The sequence below is a fragment of the Salmo trutta genome, chromosome 10 (genome assembly GCF_901001165.1).
Source record: "Salmo trutta chromosome 10, fSalTru1.1, whole genome shotgun sequence".
Lineage (NCBI taxonomy): Eukaryota > Metazoa > Chordata > Actinopteri > Salmoniformes > Salmonidae > Salmo > Salmo trutta.
The window spans coordinates 8,101,497-8,118,852 of record NC_042966.1 but is presented as its reverse complement, the minus strand read 5'-3'; the positions used below and the strand labels follow the sequence as shown (position 1 = coordinate 8,118,852).

The 17,356-nt window shown below is 38.9% G+C and overlaps 2 protein-coding genes and 1 long non-coding RNA gene across 3 annotated transcripts; all 3 read right to left on the bottom strand.

Moving 5' to 3' along the window:
* Positions 1–643: 643 nt before the first annotated feature.
* Positions 644–15,240, bottom strand: LOC115201038 (uncharacterized). Its single transcript, XR_003879673.1, has 3 exons — positions 15,183–15,240; positions 1,412–1,494; positions 644–712 (listed from the first exon to the last, which is right to left on the bottom strand). It is a non-coding gene; the product is annotated as an uncharacterized LOC115201038 (long non-coding RNA).
* Positions 8,632–10,886, bottom strand: LOC115201036 (homeobox protein Hox-B5b-like). Its single transcript, XM_029764253.1, has 2 exons — positions 10,129–10,886; positions 8,632–9,607 (listed from the first exon to the last, which is right to left on the bottom strand). The coding sequence occupies exons 1-2, from the start codon at positions 10,718–10,720 to the stop codon at positions 9,360–9,362; spliced, it is 840 nt and encodes a 279-aa protein (XP_029620113.1). The 5' UTR covers positions 10,721–10,886; the 3' UTR covers positions 8,632–9,359.
* On the bottom strand, positions 11,346–13,337 carry LOC115201037 (homeobox protein Hox-B6b-like). The gene is made up of 2 exons (XM_029764254.1): positions 12,747–13,337; positions 11,346–12,160 (listed from the first exon to the last, which is right to left on the bottom strand). Exons 1-2 carry the CDS (start codon positions 13,171–13,173, stop codon positions 11,889–11,891), a joined length of 699 nt encoding a protein of 232 aa, XP_029620114.1. The 5' UTR covers positions 13,174–13,337; the 3' UTR covers positions 11,346–11,888.
* Positions 15,241–17,356: the final 2,116 nt, after the last annotated feature.

Below are 17,356 nucleotides of genomic sequence, written 5' to 3'. Positions count from 1 at the left end.
CACCGACACCCCGGTCAACCAGGTATGCGCCCAGGTAGGATGCCAGGTGTAGGGGGGGGGGAGGTACAGTCACAACCTGATCAGTTTCACCTGTCCTCGTTATTGTCTCCACCCCCTCCAGGTGTCACTTGTTTTCCCCAGTGTATTTATCCCTGTGTTTCCTGTCGCTCTGTGCCAGTTCGTCTTGTATGTTTCCAAGTCAACCAGCGGTTTTCCCGTTCTCCTGCTTTTTGCATTCTCCTTTTTCTAGTCCTCCCGGTTTTGACCCTTGCCTGTTTCTGGACTTTGTGCCTGCCTGACCACGAGCCTGTCTGCCACTCTGTACCTCCTGGACTGATCTGGTTTTGACCTTTGCCTGTCCATGACCATTTTCTTGCCTAGCCCTTTGGATTAATAAACATTGTAAGACTCCAACCATCTGCCTCCTGTGTCTGCATTTGGGTCTCGCCTTGATAAGGACATTGTCCCAGATAGAGGTTTATGTGTAAAGAGACAATTAAATATTCTCCTTTTTTAAAAGTTGTGTCCATCTGATCCTTCCTTCAACAAACACTGTTAGAAACCAGTGTAATAGACAAATCTCTACTTCTCCAACTGCGCACGTGTGTGAGTTTGAGTGAGCGACAGGAAGAATAAGCAAGAGAAATGGGAGGAACTTTGCAAGACTCACCAAGGTTGGTGTCTGTTGAATCAGGACACAAGGGTTCAGAACCTGAAAAAGAAGGCAAATTAAAATAGGATTTTATTTGCTTTAAAAACATATTATTAGAAGGGCAGCTGAATAGCATGTTTCTTGGGGAATCCAGTCTCAGTGAGACCTGATGTAGAGAACTTTAATAATCATCAGCATTGCTAGTACAAACCAAGCTGTTTAGTAGGAATCAATACACATTGAAGATCAGCGTATCAAAACATTTTCACAACTTACTGTCAATAACTATGGATTTAAGTAGGAGTGATTCTGCTCTCTCCTTTCCCTGTGATGTGGCAGAATAGGTCACTGGTAACTGAGTGGATGGCCAAGCAGTGCTGTAGAGACCATGGGAGCATCTCAATGGCATACTCTTCACGTTGTCTCTCCTCTCTATCCTTGCCTCCTTCTCAAACCCCATTCGATGAGAAAGCCAGCGGTCCCTCCCTTCTGACCTTCTCCTCCAATGGGTTTTGAGAATGAAGCGAGGAGAGAGGACGCGAGGAGTATGCAATTGAGATTCTCCCCTCGCATCAGGTAATTGACGTTTCAGGAACTGTAAAGACCGAGACGATCATTGATTAATTAACCATTAGCTATAGTTTTGACTAAGTTAGAATTAGCCAAGCAAGTACATTGACTATTTTGCCCCTCAGCAATCTGTCAGTCAGGAAGACAAATGGAGAGAGAGAGAGAGGCTATGTTTTGCTGTCTATTTACATTTCTTAATCAGCAGGCTGGACAACTTCTGTACTTCTTCCCTTTGTTCCGTCCTCCATTCTTCCATCCAAGCTAGAAAATTCCTGCAAAAAGAGAATCAAGAATTGAAAAAGGCAGTTGAGGTGCAACGTTAGAATGAGTGTTGAGGGGGAGCAGGGATAGGCAAAATGTATTGTCAAATACAAAACACACAAAAATACAAGGATCCCTGATGGATCAAGAAAAACTTCTCATTTATATTGGGGGTACATGTTTCAAGGATTAGGCTAGTTTACAATGTCTCTCTCACACACACTCAATGTTTCCTATATGTGTATTCATAAACCATCTCTCTCACACACACTCTCTGTCTCACACACACAGTTAGCATGACACAATGTTGACATGAAGGCAATCTTTTCCATAAGTTATTGTGACCATCTCGCTTCCCCTCCTTTCTCATACAGAACACTCACACACATGCACACAGCTTGCATGACAACGTTGACATGACAATGTTTCTAAAGTTATTGTGATCATCTCTCTGTTTCTTTCTCTCTCTCTCTCACACACACACACACAGAGAGAGAGAGAGAGAGAGAGAGAGAGAGAGAGAGAGAGAACACATACACACATTTACTGTCACTAACTAAACAGATATAAAAATGTCAAAACGTTAGCTAGCTAGAACAGGTAAAAATGAAAACTTACCATGTCCATGGAGGATTAGCCAGTAAGCTAATGTTAGCTAACTAAAATTAGCCAGCTGACACAAGTCAGCTAATGTTAGCTAATTAGCAAATATTTCCTTGACGTTCTTCTCCCTAACTAACCGCCGGTTTACTTACAAAAGTAAAATATATCTATTGCTGCGTGCAAAGCACAGATTTCAACCCAAGTTTTAGCTTGAACTGATATGTACCGAAGTCCAGAGAAGACATATGAATAAAAAAACTATTCCATCGTTATGTCGAGATCACAACATATTTAACTCATGATCACTATAACAAAAGTTTTGTCGAGATCACGAGATAAGCAAAAATACAACACATAAACCATTCAGTCGTTCAGATACACAATAACTACCTCATCAAGGAGCCCTCTGGCTGCATTGATCACAATGAACTCGTGGGTCATTTAAGCCCTGAACATGCCTGACGGGCTGTACTGTCTCCCAGGCTTCGTGCAGCCCCCAAGACCCCAGCCAATCACATGCAAGAAACAACGCAGCAAACTTGGCTTGTGAGCTAGCTAGTTAGCTAGGTTGTTATCTATGCTGGTTGTTAACTTGCATATCTGATATGAGTATAAATTACAAGGGACACTTCATGTTTTGAGGATAATATTCAAATTGACAGTGGGTGAGCTCCATTCCTGACAGGCTAATCAGATTCAATTTCAGCCTCAGAGACTGATTAGTCAGGATGCTGTTATGTAGGCTGTTTCTAGGTAAGGCTCCTTGCAGGCAGATTAGCTATCAGCACTTTATAGGCTGATGCATATCATCCAGAGTGTGTGAGCTCTTCCTGGCAGGGTGATCAGATTCAAAAGCAGCCTCAGAGGCTGATAAATCAGGATGCTGCCTTGTAGGCTGTTTGATATGTAAGGCTCCTTGCAGACAGCCTACAAGGTGGCATCCTGACTTATCAGCCTCTGAGGCTGCTATTGAATCTGATCAGACTGCCAGCAATATTGCGCACTCACTTTTGATCATATACATAATGCACTGACTGCTAAAATGCCTGCAAGGAGCTGTACATATGAAACAGGTTGATAATCCTGAATCTGATCAAACTCTGAGGCTGAAATTGAATCTGATCAGCCTGTCAGGAATGGAGCTCACCTACTCTGTAAATGTAAATAATATCCATAAAACATGGTGTCCCTTACAATTATACACATATCAGTTATGCAAGCTAACAACCAACAAGACTACCTTGTTAACTAGCTAGGTCGCTAGCTCACAAGACTAGCCAAGTTAGCTGCGTTGTTGCTTGCATGCGACTGGCTGTGGTCTTGGGGGTGGCACACAGCCTGAGAGACGCGCTGCCTGTCAGGTATTGTTCAGGGCTTAAATGCCCCACGGGGGGCTTAGCTCCCCCACGAGCTCTTAGCTCGAGGCAGGGGTGATTTAGCTTGCTAACATTCTAGCTCCAAACACAAATAAAAGCATGATGTTAGCATGAAATGTACCATCCCTTAGTGTAGCAATCAATAAAAACGTATGTGCTGATCCACTGTAGGCTCTGCCTCCTCAGCCATACTATCAATCTATCAACAATATTTTAACACTCCTATTTATAGAGTTTATCTCATGATCTCGACAAAACAACTTTTGTTATGTCTTGATCATGAGAAAATGTACTTGTGATCTACACAAAACAACTTTTGTTATGTAGTGATCATGAGATAAATAAGTTGTGATCTTGACATAACGAGGGAATCGTTTTTTTTAATTAATATGTCCTCTCTGGACTTCCGTAGATATGCCTACCTCCTTATTTAGCTACTGGAATTAAAATAAAATTAGTACACACATTATGTTGCTTAAAATCTTTATTGAGAGAAAATATATCATATTCTCAATGTCAAATTCAGGTGAATTATTTTTTTTACTAATTATTGATGGAAATAAATGCGATACAAAAAGGGTTTTGTCCTGGTGGATTGTAGTAGGATATTTAAATAAAAGGCATAGGCCTATGTGTTATTTGTTACATTCTGATAACGAATTTAGTTAGTTATAATAGAACATCAAAATTGCATTCAGTGGAACAGAAGAAAATGTGCAGCACAGTTATTAGTGCAATTAGCTAAGACAGACAAAAGATTACCATTAGAAACCAACACACACAGAAAGCTACCAGGTAGCATTAATTAAACAATCATTATTTAATTGTACTGCAGTGTTACTGCATTTTAACGGCAGTGAATTTTTGTAAGGGTATCCTGTATTGTTGTGTATGTTTCTTTTTCTTGCTGGTAGCCTAGAACAAATGTTATGGAAGTGAATGTGCACTTTTGAATTGGGTGGACTGCAACTACGAAAAACTGCCATATAAACGTAAAATCAAAAGCCTTTATAGTATCGGAGATTCGCGAAATTACGGACCATCTCTGATAGCTATTGGACCGCAGAGACTGTCGCACCTTTTTGGTGTTGATAAATTCGATGACTTGGAGGTGAAATCTATTATTTATTTTTTGGTTTTGTAAAATTGGTATTCCATCACCTGCCCAATAAAATCCAAAAATGGCCCAGGTTAATCCGGCAGGATAAACTGAAGTGCACACGGCCCGAGTAGCCTACCATTAGCCGGAACCCAGAGTAATATGATTCTGCCGGACTCGGGAAGAGTTCGCCTGCATGAATCCAAGTCCATGCCGAGTCTCAAACGGAATAAACACGAGTCCAGCGTGTTGACTGGGTGCAGTAGACCCTAACCCGCTTTGGTGCGCTCTGCCAGCTGTTGTTTCCCAACTGTGCTTAAGCTGAATCATGCAAACCCTGCTCAAAAAGAACATTAGTCTAATTGGAATAATTGGAATGGCTCTAGTGTCTTAGGCTATCTCCAATGCGTGCATGGCCCACAAACACATGCACATGTTTATATAGATTGGTGTCTATTTGAGTAGCATTTAGATATCTGGTCAGTAGTTCAATCAGATTACAACTAAAAAACAGATATCAACGAAAATAAGATGTAGGCCTATTTTTCATGACGTCAAAAAGATGTCATGAAAAATACGTTTTAATCTAGTTGTGATCTGGTATAAAACGTCGACCAGATTTCAACCAGAAAAGGGGTCTTTATCACATCATATGGGCACTGGGTCCTAACTTTTGTTTGGTCCTGCCTTCCCGTGCAAACACCACTTGTCTCACCTATTCAAAAAGCATGTAGTTGGCCTACTGGTGCTCTTTAATCGTGAAAATCCTGCCCCCTAAGAGGTGGACACAAGAAATCTCTGATTAATCTCGTTTTTTGACATGAAGCCTTTGATGATCCGCGCGCCTCACGAATCCCATGGCATTTTAATATTTGTTAGACGTTGTGACCTGCGTTTCACCCTTCCCTCAAGGCCTCACACATGAACAATTTCTGATTTGTTCGATGATATTGAATAATGTAGGCCTACTCCTTTTACCAAAAAAAGGAGCAGGGGCCCAAGAGATATAGGAATTCTGAGCCTAGAGAGAGCAATGAAATGTATAGTGATTTACTAGAGTTAAATAGCAAACAGTGGGTATAGGCCTACACCGTGCGTTAATTAAATCACAATTCCGAATAAAATAAATTATTTTTGATCCAGAAGGTTTTTACATGTTACTCGAGAAAATTAAATTGTATCGCCCCTCGTTGGAAATATAGGCCATTGTCGTATAATCAGACCTTTTTACACTTAATTTACAAACTTTTAAACAATATTTGAGTAATCTAAACGTCATACGTGTGATCCATTGGACACACAGTAGCCTATTGTTTTGTTTGTAGGCTATAACGTGTTCATAGGCCTAGATAGATTGCGAGCCATAACAGTGAACCCGGTCTGAAGCGCGCTCTGCTGGTGTGCAGGTGGCGTTACAACACGTCACTGAAAACGCATAGGCCAATCTGCTCAAATCGCATGTTTTAAGATTTACTTTGAGGTCACTTTGTGAGGCAAGATGATTATGCCATCTATCCATGCATATACAAATATTTGTTCGATTGCATTTTCTGCAAGACATGCTTTCAGAGAAAGAACACATATGTTGATCTCCCAATGCGTTTTCAATATGACACTTGATTCCTAACTACATAATTTTCACACACAAAAAAATCGGCCTACAGACTAATACATGTGTAAATAATATCCATGCAATTGTATTTTATTTAAATAATAAGTAGGCCTAGAAATGTAAAAAAACGAAACAGCCAATTCAACACAAAACATGAATTATGTATGCATGAATCCATACAGAATACACAAGGTACAACTCCATAGGCTAGGATTTACGCTTCCAAAAGCACACATGAAAAAATGATTCAGACTTGTCTCGTGTAGGCCTATGTATTTCGAGGATGGTGTCTGAGAAACAGGCCTATTGGTATTGTAGGTTAGAGCCACGGCTTTGCATCTGTGGACTGTGGCTCTCGTCTAGTGACCTCGCTATGATCCCAGGGCTATGAATTATTAATGAGATCCGTGCACAGATTACCTCTATCAATATTCAATACTCATTACCCTGGTTAAATGGCTATTTAACAGTTATGAATAGTGGAACTGTTTCAACCGAATGGAAAACATTGGCGTGTGTGTGCTTTAGCGTCTTTATTTTTAATAACATCTTGCTTAATTATTTAAGCAAAAAAAAGTTTCCGACATCTTCTGGAATATTGCATTTAGTTGAATTTTCGATTATTTGATTACAGCTTTTTACGAAAGCTGTCATAAACAGTGTTTTCATATTGGCCTAGATTTGATTGGATATCACTACGTAAAACTGCGATTGCAGGGTTGAATGCATACAATTCGGTCAGGTACGCAATGGGAAAAATATCAAACTTTGAAAAAACATGATGCATTATAAAGCAAAGGCGAGAAAGCACCTATAGCAACGCGTAGGCCTAATTACACAATGTAAAATAGTTTACAAGTACACAAGTCGTACGTAATTCCAAGTTTGGCATTCACAAGCCTATACAATCAGGATGAGTGTGTGATGAGTTTATAGAATCATAAAGCCTAACATTTATATTGTTAGATCTCCATATATACAGCATCACTTGTTCAAATCGTCTGAGGTCTGATCCCCAAAGTTATCAGTGGATTCACCTATCCTCTCTTTGGACGCACGTTCAACGACTTATCTTGGAGATCGACACAAAACCCCTGCTCAAGTTCCTGTCTATACCTTAGGCTATACGCTTTTATCAAGACGGTCCAATTTTTGTATACAGACTTGAATTTCACATCAAGATTTTTCCCGAATTTTCTGAATTCAGTCTGAGCCATATGCAGTATAGTAAAGCCTACATTGCCTTTCCATCAAAGCAACTGTTGACTTTAATTTTCCTTCTCATATCAGAACCTCTACACTGACTGCACGAGGTTCAATTAAGTCAATGTAGAAATGTAATTACTTAGTGCCCTGTTCATAAAGCCACAGAATTTCCCCCAGTTTTTCTAGTTTTACGCAGCACAAAATGAATTATTTCATTCTTATTTGCTGGAGTTTAGGTAGCCAATAATTCGATTATAATCCATGGATTCTTAAAATAATGTATTTTGAGGCTAATTCTAACATGAATGACATACATATTTTTTTCATTATAATCCTATAAAGTGGAAGACTTATTTGACTTTATCACTGCATTTCTGATATGAACTTTCAATCCCGAGAGTAGTGCTATACAGTCCAGAACCCTTTCTAATCCCCTCGCAGCAGTTAAACCGTCACTTTCTTTAAAGAATGTGAATTATATAGTACATGGCCTACTCCCCAAAACCATAGAACGAACTTTATGGACCCCACGTGACCTTTCAAAGTCAGTAAAGGGGTTATATGTTCTATGGTACGGAGACATTTACTAACTTCGAGCCATGCACCTGTAAAACAGACTACACCTTGGGACATTTGCTGGGGAAACGAATATCTAAATACAAGCAAACAGAAGAGCAACTCAACCCAAAGTCGTTAGAAGGTAAGTTTAGAAGGTTAAGCGTTTGTTTTTCTGGTAAAGAAGGCCAGCTTGCAAAAAAAAGAATGACTCCAATAGCCTTGAAATGATGGCGGGCACTTTATAAGTGGCAATATAGGTTGGACTAAAACAATGCAAATACTTGCCACATTAAATCAACAACAAACCTGACTCAAATGTAATCCACGTATAAACCTAGCCCCAAAAAGTCATCTCAAAACGATAGTATGCATAGAAACGTCTATGGAAATCATTATTGTTCATGTGTTATTATATGATCTATTCATTTAAAACAGCACAAAAGATATAGAAACATGTTTTTTTTTATTAAGTGAATTGTTTTAAACGTGGCAAGGTGAAGTAGGCTAGGTCTAAATTGTCGACACAAGTAATCCAAAATGCCACGAACGGTTTACGTTCACCAGTGTTAGGCTACAGCTCATTTGTGTGGATAGAATATGTTCAATATTGCCTTCAACATTTGTGGGGCTAATGTCTTATTTTGTAATATGTTTAATGAAGAGGTGAATTAATTGTAATACTTTGCTTCAAATATATCAAGCGATGGAGAGAAAGTTTATTTCCAGCTCTATAGATTCACATACAAATACAAAAAGCTTAAATTGGCAAAATCTTTACCATCACTGTTGCCTTATAGGCTAATCCACAGAATACCACTCCCTCCTTGTCCACAACTAATGGATCACATTTAAATGTCGAATAGCCTACATTCACATTAGTATGCAACATAATAAGTACTTAGTTCTAAACAATTACAATTGATATATTTGTGCATTTGTTATAGGCTACATAACATATTTACTTGTATTTTTAAACCTCCTTGAAAACATAAGGCTTTGGCCACGAGAATCAAGCATAAATACAGCATTAAAACGTACACTAAAGCGCGTTGAATGATCCCATCATCTACAGGTTTACATTCAATGAAGAGCAGCATGTGGTGTGGACACACAGTCTACTGTACACGTTACACCTGTTTGACGGTTTACACAATGTAAGAGCTCACGTGAAACATGACAACCTTCAAGAGATAAGACAGAGCACATGGCTTTAAACACTTTCGACAAATAGTCTTTTTTTTTCTTTTTTCCCCCCTATTTCCAAAGATAAGTTCTACAGGCTACCATAACACAATGGAAAACTAAACGTCTGTTTAAGGACCACAGAACATTTTTTGTTCGTCTAAAATCGCAACATTCCGAAAGGTGCTGCGCTTTAGTTTACACTCCGGATCCCCCCTTATCATCACTTGCAGTTCGAGCTCAGTTATGGAACGCGCTACCTCCTGTAACCAGACTCATACTTTTCAGTTTATTGTCCTTCTTCCATTTCATCCTTCGATTCTGGAACCATATTTTTATTTGTCGTTCCGTGAGGCACAAAGTGTGGGCTATCTCTATTCTCCTCCTCCGGGTTAGGTATCTATTGAAGTGAAATTCTTTCTCCAGTTCTAGCGTCTGGTAGCGGGTGTACGCTGTTCGGGCCCTTTTCCCATCTGGTCCAGCCATTTCTAAATTGTATGAAAAATCCACATTAGAAGTGAACAACACATAGGGGAAATATAATTTCAAACATTACAAAAATAAACATGTTTAATCGACAGAACAGACGAAATATGGAGCAATTATGGGTGTGGGATAGGCTGCAAGCGGGCGCGTGCCATGCACGTATTGTAGCTACAGAACCAGAAATAGAACTCGCTTCCAGCCAGAAATATAAATACCCACCAATTGTCCAACATTTAAATTCAATATTCGAACAGTCATTTTCTGAATTCATACTGTTTTCAATTCAAATTTCCTGCTTAGGTCACCAATTATTATGTGTTATCTTGCACTGGACCCCGTCAAAAAACAATGATCATTAAAATGCTACCCCATCCGTTGCCATATACCATCCTTAGTGACCTTACCGAGTTCATGCAACACTTGACAGATTTATGATGCTACAAATTTAGATTATAGCAAAACACAACAGCAAGCATGCAATCCACTCCAAAGCAAGACCACAAAACACAGTAGAAGTGTGTACCATGGTTAATGTGCAGTTTCCGCATCCAAGGGAATATTTGTGGCGTTTGGCAATCGTTTGACGTCGTGGAGGTTGCATTGGACTCCTGTTGTGGTTGTTGCGCCCGGGAAGCCGTGCTGCTGGAGCGGCTTGTGTGTGCGCCTTCCTCGGACTCAGAGACAACGGCGGTATCCACTATCTCTGTGAAATGACTGTTGTTGCCTTTGTTGAGATTATTATTGCCGCCCGGGGTCGTGGTCCGGTCAGATGGAGGAGAGGGGGTTTTTATTTCCAAAGACTCGGGAGTGGCGCAAGGCAGGGGGTGTGGATGTGGAGACGAGAGCGAGCAGGTCGGCTGTCTGTACCGGGCGTCTGTGCCCGTGGACGGGAAACCACGGGTATCATCCCCAACAGCCCCGAAGTGGCTACCAGTGTTGGTGCGATTTACGGTTAGGTCCATGCCATTGTAGTTGCAGCCGAAAGACCCGGAGTTCATGGTGCCAGAATCCCTAAACGTACCGTTCACAGCGCCGTTAGTCCCATAATTTAATAACTGATAGTCGGAGCCATTCGGATAGCGCCCTGAAAACGAGTTAACAAAGTAAGAGCTCATTTGGTTGTTTTTAAAGACTCGATTTGTAGATCTTTGTCGCTATAATCCTCTGCTTCACGATTTATGATGCAATCATGAATTATAGCAATGAAGCCTACTGAACTTTGCCAGGTATGCGGCCAAATATGGGAGAGCGCTCGGGAATCACGTGCCTTTGTTGACCAGTCGTAAATTCTCACTGATGACTTCAAGAGGTAATTCATGCTCTATGGTTACAAATGATGACGAAATGATGGTCGTTATGCTCAAGTCAACGGTGCCTCCCCATTGCGCCCTGAGATCCAAGTAGGCAGACAGCGTCATCTACTGGCAGCGGAGGTAACTGTCAGTGACGATGCTATCGAGGATTTCTTTTTCATTCTTCATTTCTTAAAACATTCTCGGACATAAAAGTAGGCTAAACTATTTTACCAACAGGTATCTCAGACATGTATCCCAGTAATCGGTTATAGTAATACATTAGCGTTTTGATCATTAAAGAGAGAGACTAAAGGTTGGGCTTGTTCAACTAGGTCAATATGTACAGGATAAAATAATAATAATACAATAAATATGAAACCAGCCTGCACAGCAATAAAACAATCAAACTTTCTATGAAATATTCACACAACTAAACAATGCTTTATTTGTATTTATAAAAGATGTCAAAACATTGCTTACACTGCACATGACATCCAGATGCAATAAATAACTTGTCAAAACATGATTCAGTTGAACATGACAAAGCGATGTAAAAGCCAAAAACGAACAATATACAACACACACTAGGCTATTACAAAGCCTCTCTCTTGTATCGATATTAATGGCATTTTTTTGAAGCAAACTATTTCATTATCGTGTCATTTTGACTAGGCCTGTTGTTGCACATCAACACCCGTCCAAAAACTGGTGCCCCTGCAATTATGTGCGAGAATATTTATTTCACTGTCAAGCAACAATATTTACAAAACTAAAAACACAAATACGATCAAATAAGAATAGGCTAGCCTACAGTTGTTTTAAACCTGTTTCTAACCTACATACGCTATTTAATCGTGCAAATATATTAGTCTAGGCCTATTGACATATTTCACAAAAATGTGTAGGCCTATGCAGCTATTTTCTGAAAAACAACAACAATAATTCAACATATCTCAATTCATATTACAACAGTTATGGCGCGTGTAGCTTATTTATTCAGTGTCTTTTGATCTGTCTTATTTTCCTCTTCTTCGTCGCTGGGTTTCGAAGGATTCAGAACTTTGTTCTCCTTTTTCCACTTCATTCTGCGATTCTGGAACCAAATCTTTATCTGACGTTCAGTGAGACATAGAGCATGCGAAATCTCGATTCGACGACGCCTGGTCAAATACCTATTGAAATGAAATTCTTTCTCGAGCTCAAGAGTCTGGTATCGAGTATAGGTTTGACGGCCCCTGCGCCCACTGCTGCCAAAGGTCCCTGCCAAAAAAAAGAAGAAAACCTAATAAAAGTCAGCCATTATGTAAAAAAACAAAGGTATAGACAGGCTAAAATATTGATTATAACCTTTCCACAATGATCACTTTCATAAGCTATACTGTTATAATCTCTATTAATAATAACTATTATCAAAGACTACTATTATTGTTGGATGTAATACATTTGCCTCCATTAGCCTATAGTAATGATGTTTGATTTACATGATAGCCTACTGTATTTTGACATAGCTTTAGCAACATTTTGTTTCCTATACAAAACGAGTTTATCTATCTGTTCATATATTTTTCACGTGAATCACGTCCTAGGCTATTGAATCCAATACGTATCCAAATCATCGTGCATGTGTTCACACAATGTCTTGTAGAATTATTCCTCTTTTCAAAATTGAAATATTTTTTTCCCGTCTTAATTGCATAAGAAATAGTTACTTATGGACTAAAAGCTGAATGCATATTGTGGACAGGCAATGCTGTTACAGTAGTCACATGATTGATAGGCAACATGCTGATTGTAAACAGGTCAGAAGTTTAAAACCATTTTTTTCAAATCAAAAAGTTTCACTCACCGGCGGTGCAAGAATTCATCCTTTGCATCCACGGATAAAGCAGAGAAGAAGACTTGTCGTCCACAGCAGTGGTTATGTTTACATTTTGCTCGAGGCTCTCTGACCTGCGCTGATCCTGAGTTACTACGAGTGGCTGCTCCTCTCGATTTGCGAAAGCGCACGAACGGTCACTGTCCTTGTAAAAAGTTCCAGCTGGGTAGTCGCAGGGAGAGCTGGTGCTGGGGCGACCGTAGACACCAGAGGTTTGCTGGTAATATGAGGTTGGGTAAGCCTTCTCTTGCATATTGGCAGCTCCATATGTAGCGTTAGAAAAATGTCTTAAAGGGTCAGTATATCCGGAGGAATATAATGGTATCTGACCCAGGAGAGACTCCTGTCCTCCCGGCAGAGAAACAGGAAAAGTTGAGTTGACAAAGTAGGAACTCATTGGATGGACAACGGTATGCTCCGAGGAATATGATTTGTAATGTTTTATAGTCCAAGTGGTTTTGCCATTACTTTATCGGAGATTTGGTTCTAGCTGAAGGGGGCTTGCGTGATGCCACTGAATAGGGCAGAAGGGAACTGTACCATCTGATCAACGTCTGGCCAATAGCGAACCTCTGCGGTTGCAATATTGCCCTCCTGGGAGGCTCATGTTGCGTACAGGGGTCACCAGTGACTGGAAACGTAGCGCCCAGGCACATATCAAATGAGCAACCTCGATCATTCAAAATTGAAGTATTTCGTTTTCGTTCTTAATTTCGATGCAAACTAATTATATAAATAAATAATATAATGCTGACAGCACCGCTCTTTTTCTCCCCTCCCCACCACTCCTTTAAAAAAAAAAAATCAAATATAGGCCTACTTGAGACGAATAATGCTGTTGTTCTCTGGTTGTCACTTTCAATTACCCACAAATGTAAAGTACTGATTACTAATTAGTAGGCTAGATGCACAATGAAAAGTGGTCATATCCAACTGGGCACAGACGTCAATTCAACGTCTATTCTACATTGGTTCAACTTAATTTCATTGAATACACGTGGAAACAACGCTTGATTCAACCAGTGTATGTGTGCCCAGTGGGATTACATTGTTGCAGCTGAATGAATCTCTACTTTCCTGCAGCTGTTATTTTAAACTGTTGGATAACATTTATGTTTCATCATTCCTTCACTGTATAAGCTAACGTGTTCGTTATGCTTTCTAGGTATTCCATACTGGGCGGATAAAGAGTTAAACACGATCAAGACGACTACACTGACAAATCAACGCACAGACGCTCACACAGAGGCAACATTATTTTCCAACGGATCAAGACCAAGTATATTATCAGTAGGCCTTTATTATTTAATTGAATGTGTATTATTATTATGCTATTGTCGTTGTTTTTTGGATGACTAAAACGGTCAAGAAATTTAAAAAAATAAATAAACAAAGCCACTTTCTTTACAACATGACGCATTTCCATTTTCCAATCAATTATATTTTCGTTGTTGAAAATTACATGTCAACACAAATTTCTCACTCAATATCATTTTGTATTATCTATCACAAGTAGCCAAATGCAAAGTCATTTCTAAAATCAACGTCAAGAAAAGCAGGCCTTTGCTGAGCCAAGTTAATAGTTTATATGTGTAACTCATTCAATTTTCCTTCAACAGCATTAGGCCTTTGTTTCAACAACTAATCAAACATTTTAGCTTAGTATCCTACGACTTCGCTGTATGCAGAAGGACAGTTATTCAACTTCAATAGCTTTTGTGCAAAATGCATATCAGTTTGCTTTTGTTTAATTTGATAATAAAAAAAGAAAGAAAAAAAGAAAGAATATGTGCCAATATGTAAATTGAGTGTATATGTTTGTGTGTTACTGAATGCATTTATTGACCTTGGTAAATCATGGAAATGCATTAATTGATAACGAATACACCCTTAACTCAAAAGTAATATGGATTTCTTTGGGAAAGAAGCCTTTTTGGAGGTGCCACCGCCACCAAATGTAGGTCTATTATCGCCCCTAGATGGCGCCAAAGAGCAATAAATGAGACGAGGTGAAGAAAAATTCAGCATAAAGCTGAATTAATGCAGACATTTCAGTTTCCTAGTTCCGACTAGCATATGAACGCGGCATGAATTCATATGAATTGGACTGCCGGTCGAAACGCAGAATACTTGTGGCAGCTTCCAAGAGGTATCATATAGGCCTACCTATTTATCTGAAACCTTCGTCACCCGCCAAAGATGCTGCTGCCATTTTGCCATTATCAGTATAGCAACCAAGTCTTGCAAATGGAAACAATGCTATACTTTAAGACACTGTAGCCATTTTGAGGGCTACCAATGTTTGTGTAACTGTTTTTTTTTTTATCGAATCCAATTTTAACCTCTAATGGCCTACTCTAGTATGATTGTGGTGGTATAGGAAATTATTGAGACTTGACGACCTACCTTTGTTTATAATCCATCATTTCGCTTGTGGGTATTCCGGATGCGATTATCTTGGTTCTTTTTAGATATTCAATTGTTGTTCCTTTGGTATAAAGCATACGGTAAATAACAATAACTAAACGAGTCCCTGTTGAAAATAAAATAAATATTCCATTGTCCTGGCGTATATTGAGTCTTTGACCGTACAATTAGCATAGGCTAGCATTGGATGAGAGATTCCTCATTGACTCCATCTCTCAGTTGGTGGAGCTGCACAGTTACTGGACACATTTCTTTGACACAATTAAACCATAGCTAAGACAAAGAGCCAAGAAAACGAAGGTGTTACTGAATGAGCGGTAGAAAACAGACAGCTGCAATATAACCTCATGGGAAAAAAGTTCCCTGTCCAGAGTCCACATGACCAACCTCAGCCAATCCCAGAACCCAGGCAGTCGTAAAATTCCATCACAAAGTTATACATTTTCATAAAGAGACTCAAATTTATTGCATTTTTCAGTAGAAGGCATTTTTTTCTTCATCGCCGTCTTTTTCTTTTAAAGACGGGTATGCATCTTAAGCAATTTTTGGAAGCTGCATTGTCCTTAAAGCGAAATGGCTAGACCTATAATATTTCAGGTTGGTATCATATTTAGAGAATTTGATGATCATGCCTTATCAATTCAATTCAGAAGGCAAAAATATGGAAACCTTTAAACAATTGTAGTTCCACACTATAGCATATAGGCTAATCTATAACATGTTTGATAACTATTTACATTGTATTATAGGGTAAGTAGCCTATTATACGTTTACTTAAAGGATTGATAAAAGGTTTAAAAGCTTAGGTAGCTCATGTAAACGGCTAATAATAGTTGGCTAGGCCTAGTCTACATTTGCATTAGCCTACATTTAGTTATTAATTTAGTTAAACTATATATCAACATAATCAACCGTGCAGTCTTTGATTCCCTTACGTATGCCTACCTTCATAGCGTTAGCACACATTTTCAAGCAAATGCAAGCAAAATGTGTTATATTTCCCATCCATTTTTAGATTTTGCTCACATATAAAATAGTTGTGTGTTAAGATAGAGATATATACCAAAGATATCCCTGTATGAAAACACAAGGCATATGAAGTGAAAAGTAAATATCAAATGAATTTCTTTTTAAATTATTTTTATTTAACCTTTATTTAACTAGGCTAGGCCTATCCCCAGCAACTGTTTGCATGGTGCCCTGTTTAATTTCATTTCGTTGACAAAAAGGATTTCCGACATTTATAGATGCAATAAAACCATAACTCCCCGCTCCCCACAGAGAGAATTCGGCCTAATCTCCCGAAAATGGGGTACCCAAACCGAACATAGGTTATTCTAGAAAACGGACAGTTATTTAGTTCAATTATCGTAAAGGTAAGTATTTTTTAAAATCGAAATAACCCAATTAACCTCCACGATTATAAATGAAAATTCGTTTTCTATCATTATTTTCTAGAAAATTCTTAAATATGATGTATATTATGTAGTCTATCTTCTGATCGTTTGAATTGGATGTTGTCTAATAGTGCAGTGTGAAATGATTCTTCCTCGAATTAATGTGACAAGTAGATTCTAGTCCTATATTTGCCCGTTTTTATTGCAGCTAAAACATGCTAACAATCTATCAACAATAATTAAACGAACATAAAGCATTTCAATAAAGCATTTTCATGAACTGCACACTGATAAAATGAATTGAAATAGTGTGTGTGTCCCTCTTTCCTGGTATTAACTCCCTAATTAATCCACACTTTCAGACTTTTTTACATTAACCTTCAGTAGACACTTTTTTTTACACTAAGCCAATGAATATAAAATTGCCCAATTAGCATAAATGCATCCGTTATAGCTTTTCTATATTGCCTTTAGGTCTTTTGAATTTGTGATGATAGTGCCAAACTGTATAGGCTAGCCTATACTCAAAACATTGATATAACACTGAGGAAACCGGATACAGACCTGCAAGATGTTATCTTGGTTGTAAACGTTTATACCCCTTTTCCTCTCCCCGGAACCAACTCTTGAGGGAATACCATATGCCAAAGATCCCCAAAATTACACTTTTAAGTAGGCCTACTATGTTTCACAATAAAATGAGGCTTACATTTTAAAAGGTGACATTTTATTGACAGTGTATATCCAGTATAGCCA

Coding starts and splice junctions, on each gene's coding strand:
- LOC115201036 (XM_029764253.1), bottom strand. CDS start 10,720: ATGAGCTCTTACTTTGTTAACTCGTTTTCAGGGCGCTATCCGAATGGC. Junction 9,608..10,128: donor GAAACTGCACATTAACCATG/GTACACACTTCT, acceptor CATACAATTTAG/AAATGGCTGGACCAGATGGG.
- LOC115201037 (XM_029764254.1), bottom strand. CDS start 13,173: ATGAGTTCCTACTTTGTCAACTCAACTTTTCCTGTTTCTCTGCCGGGA. Junction 12,161..12,746: donor GATGAATTCTTGCACCGCCG/GTGAGTGAAACT, acceptor TTTTTTTGGCAG/GGACCTTTGGCAGCAGTGGG.